At 39.8% G+C, this 4,838-nt stretch overlaps 1 protein-coding gene across 1 annotated transcript in view; it reads right to left on the bottom strand.

Annotated features, from left to right (window-relative positions):
• Nucleotides 1-1,060: 1,060 nt before the first annotated feature.
• The window catches only part of armc10 (armadillo repeat containing 10), a 4,616-nt gene continuing 838 nt past the window's right edge, over nt 1,061-4,838 (bottom strand). Inside the window, exons 2-6 of the mRNA XM_035665151.1 lie at nt 4,581-4,726; nt 4,315-4,449; nt 4,025-4,201; nt 3,754-3,825; nt 1,061-2,975 (exon numbers count right to left, since the gene is read on the bottom strand). Of these exons, the coding sequence (XP_035521044.1) occupies nt 2,724-2,975; nt 3,754-3,825; nt 4,025-4,201; nt 4,315-4,449; nt 4,581-4,726 (782 nt within the window). The 3' untranslated portion in view covers nt 1,061-2,723. The remainder of the gene's footprint in view (nt 2,976-3,753; nt 3,826-4,024; nt 4,202-4,314; nt 4,450-4,580; nt 4,727-4,838) is intronic.

The following is a 4,838-nucleotide window of genomic DNA, read 5'->3' as shown; positions in this document are numbered from 1 at the left end:
TACTGTATAATCAGCTGAATATAGGAATCATTGTGTTTTTGTTACCTTAGAATGAGCTGGGTTGCCTCCCATGGAGTCCACCAGGTTAAATCACCATGTTTCTACAGTAGCCCAGAACGGACAAATCAAACACTGGCTCTAAATAGGGCCTTTCACAGCCACCGTAGTTTCTCCTACACACTTCACAGCTCGTTCTCATTCTCAGGTTGTCAAATACAGACGCGAGCAGTGTTCAGTTAGTTGCAATCTACAACTTCACTCCCACTAAATCCTACACACTGGTCCTTTAAATATTGTTTAGTAAAGTTATTTGTTATATATATAGACAGAAGTCTTTTGAGGACCTTTGAGATGTCACAACGGTGTACAATTGGTATTGGTAATACTGGTAATCTGTGAATATTTCCTCACTAAAATTGGTATTTTATAATGATTTTGGACTCAGTTGGAAACAATTAAGAGAACCATACCAGATTACCTGGGAGGGCAAAAAAAATCATATGATAAAAGACAATTAGAGATACATTTTGACAGTTAAATATGTACCTAGATGGGAATCCTCTGATTCTTGCAGAGGTGGGAAATACAATAACAAAGTACAAATACTTTGTTACTGTATTTTATTTATTTTTCTGAAATGTTTTACTTTTATCTTTATATTTTCACACAAATATCTGTACTTTTTACTCCTTACATTTTAAAAAACAGGCATATCAGACAAGAAAGGGAGACCTGACCATATTAAAAGTTTCAGTTAGCTTTGGGCAGAAGAGGCCAGTAGAAATGTCCTCTAAAGAAACCAAGAGAGTACTTTTTACTTTTACTTAAGGAAAGAAGTTTATTCCTTACTTCTATATTTAGTCCTTGCTTACACAAAAATCTGTATTTCTACTTGGATTCTTGCTCTGCTTTTAAGACGTCGTATGCAGAGTTTGTTTCTGATAAAGCCAACTGCACAGCCTACAATCTAATGACAGCAGAGCTTGTCACAAATTCAGTGAATATTTCTGGTGTAATATATGTTAGCAAACAGGAGAAATAAGGATGTGGATGTCCATCATATTTTATATCAGGTATTTATTGAACCATTCAAAAGAGACATAACAAGCATATTTCTCATTTTATAGGCAAAATGTTGACTAACTTAATTTAATAAATATGAGAATCTAAATATCTGTTCTGGTAAACCATGTTGCCTGAGAGATATTTGGGATTTGGGTTCAATAAAGTCAGTGTCCAAACATGAAAATGTGCAGCATTTCTTTTAACACCCTGGCTCATGCCATAAAATCCTTGCATAAAAAATTATATTCCAACACACAATTTTTCATGCAAATCAGAGGTACGCACCTACACCTACCCTCCTCTCTGTAAATATTGTTAACAAGTCAGCAGATGGGTCCACAGCGCCAGTCCTCGGGCTAGACAACATATGGACCTGTCACTTACAGCCTGTCTTATTACAGTAAGTGCATAACTTAACACATAATAAGGCTTCAATTTAACATTCACTCGCTGTTTTAATTCAAATGTTCAAACACAGTAATCGTGGCTTTTATCATTGTTGTTATCATTATTATTACAGACTGCTTTCACAGGTCATCCCCCTTCCTACATTTATTTCCAAGCTGCATATCTGCACGATTTTTGTGGTAGTTGAAACAATCATAGCAGTCCAGACATCCTTTTCCCCTGCAGCTTCCTCCAGCTCCTCCCTGGGGGATAAGCGGGTGTTCTTAAGTTGAGAGATGCAGCCCCAGCAGTACGTCCTGGATCAGTGCTGGGGGGTTTCTCCCAGGCAGTCATTGTTGGTGCAGTTCCAAAGCCAAAGTTACATCCTTCACAGGTGTTCCAACTACCTCAACTAACTCTTCTCAATGCGGGGGAGGCAGTGTTTGAACTCCAGGGTCTTCCCGACACATCGAACTTCTCACATTGTCACAGAGCACGCAGCCAACCGCCCCGTCTCACTTTGGCTCTTCTATAGTAACGATGCACTACTTCTCAAATTAAATACGTAGATAAAAGATCTTGCTTTCACTGAAGAACCGTCAAGGGGTCATCTTTAAATCCATCATGTTGATGAATTAGCAAGGACTGGAGCTGTAGCACATCCATTCATTCGTGTCTCGAAGGCATGCTGAGGCGTGCGGCCAGTAGCCTCTTCATCTCTCCGTCTCAAGTGTCTCTCTGAACCACAGAGGACTAGCAAGTGGGGTCATGCAGCACAAGTCATTCTGACACATTCTCTAGAAAATGTTTGGCAGTGGGTTTGGGTTCAGAAATTTCACCTGGAATATATCTTTCAGAGAAAGTAGGTGAAGTTCTCAGAAAGAAGGGCACTGTGGATCTTTGAAGGAGAAGAGTCTCTGGCAATGAGAAGAAAACTTTTGCTGGCAGGATAAAGGAACCGGGAGAGGTGGCCTGTTTTTACACGACTGAATGAATGAATGAATCCTGCTTCCTGCTCACTCATTAATTATTTATAGTGTAAGAAACTGGGAGGAGTGGCTGGTGAGGTGGAATAGATCATTTAGTTGAGTATATGTGTGGTAATAATTGATCTAGGGAGAGAGTGTGCAAGCTGAGTATCCAGAAGAGGCTACACAGCTTGCTCTAAGGTTAATGTGAACAGATTTAGAATTGAACTGGAAGGGTGATAGGTTGACGGCTTTGGTAAAATGTGTGGGAGCTAAAGCTGTGCATGGATCAAGAGTGCAGTTCTATGTCAAGATGCGAGCCACCTGGGCCTGAATCTCCCCATCAGGGTGTGAAAGCAGCTGGACCAGTCTACTGTGGAGCTGGGAAGACTCATCTAACATGACCCGGAAGAGGCAATCCTGCTTCCGCCTCAGTTCATCCACCACCTGGGCAGACGGCCTCCAGGCCTTTAGGTTCCCTGCAAACGTCAGCAGTCGTAGAAGCACCGCAGGAGCTGTCCGTGCATCAAACACCAGCACAACAGAAGCCGGTGCCTATAGCAGAAAGCATAAAAAACCAGTATGAAAATTAGGATTTGTGATGAAACTTGGACCCCTGTTAGTTTGACAACAAAATGTTAATAATACTGCACTTCTGTTTGTACCAGTTTATCACAGAATCAACTTCTATTGCTTGTCCAAAAACCCTAAAAAACAGTTTAGGTCCAAGATACTTATCAGATCTCCTGACCCAGTATGAACCTTGCAGACTTCCCAGGTCGACTGGTTCTGGATTACTGGCTGTATCCAGAGTCAAAACTAAGCATGGAGAAGCTGCCTTTAGTTTCTATACTGCTCAAACTTGGAACAAATTGCCAGAAGAACTAAGACTTGAAACAATGCTGAATAACTTTAAATCCAAGTTAAAGACCTACCTGTTTAACATTTATTTTAATTACTTTTCTTCTAAATCAATTTTATTTGTTAGTTTGTTTTATTGTTTATTTCTTTTTTACAGTTTTTAACTTTTATGTTTTTCTTTTCTTTCTCACCTGTCTAATATAATAGTTTCATCTCGGCGTGCTTTTGCTTGCTTGCTTTTAGAGGTTTTATCACTTGTTTCTTGTTTTATTTCTGCTTCTGCTTGTGAAAGCACTTTGAGTTGCCTCGGGTATGAAATGTCCTATATAAATAAATGTGCCTTGCCTATAAATACAGAGCCATGCTAACTATCTTGCTGTGTGTTACATAAAAACATGCCCGACGACACCAGTTGTTTGACTTACATGGGGATGATCAGATTAAGACTGCATTATCATCCCTTTGTTCTTACCTGAGCTTGAACAATGTCATCCATCATATCCGGATTAGACGACAGATTCACAAGGACCTTAGAAGCCTGAAGCTGAAACACAAATATTATAAGCGCTTAACTCATTCATATTGCATTCTCAGCTCTACTGGCCATGTCTGCTTTCCAACAAGCACCAATACTTTATAATCATGACATAAGAATTGTTTAAAAACAACTTTAATAGCTTCTGACAACTGATTTTGGAACGAATGTGAGGACGATCAATCAGGTGCGACGAAATGATACCGACCTGTAAGGCTTCATTGCTCACGACAAGCAGAGAGAGTAGAAGTGTAATTGATTTCTTCAGCAGGTGTTGATGTTTATCTGTGACTGAAAGGTTTGTCAGCAGCCTGAGAGCACAAAGCTGAAGGTCAGAATTCACCGGTGACATCTCAATCAGCTCCAGCACTTGTGGCACATAAACCTGTAAGACAAGGTGAGTTTTTATGTGAAACGGACATGAATATATAACCCAAAAACAATCTTTACTCAGCAACAGATTGCATGTTATTTGCTGTAAAGTACACGACAACATACCTTTATTTGTTCCTGGTTTGGGATGTTCATACACAGATTATTTAAAGCATTCAGAGTCTGCACTCTAACCTCTGCCGCAGGATCAGAGAGGAAACCAGCTACGATATGAATCCCTTCAAATTCCCGTATTAAATTCTGGAGGATCAGTGAAAAAAGAAAAAAGAAAAATGATATTACATGGCTGCACAGAGATAATGTCACAAGCTGTACACAGAGCAAACAGCACTAAACTCACTTGCAGAAGGTTTTAGAGCAAGTTTACTTACCTGATTCACAGTGAAGGCAGCAGCATTTCCCAACGTAAGCAGGATCCGACATCTGTCAGATGGATTATTGCTCGTCTGCAGACACGACAGCAGCATTTTCAAGTGCTGTGGCTCCAAGTTGCCCGGAGACTGGTGGATAATGTCACCTATAGAGTAAAATAAACCTCTGTCTTTAAAGAATACATACATTGTATACATGCATATTGAATACATACAATACATACATTCACATCTTGAATTTCCCTCTGGATAAATAAA

Source organism: Morone saxatilis, unplaced genomic scaffold, assembly GCF_004916995.1.
Source record: "Morone saxatilis isolate NCDOM2014 unplaced genomic scaffold, NCSU_SB_2.0 Contig2, whole genome shotgun sequence".
NCBI classification, from domain to species: domain Eukaryota; kingdom Metazoa; phylum Chordata; class Actinopteri; family Moronidae; genus Morone; species Morone saxatilis.
The sequence above is the reverse complement of the archived record's forward strand: the minus strand, read 5'-3'. Positions and strand labels throughout refer to the sequence as shown.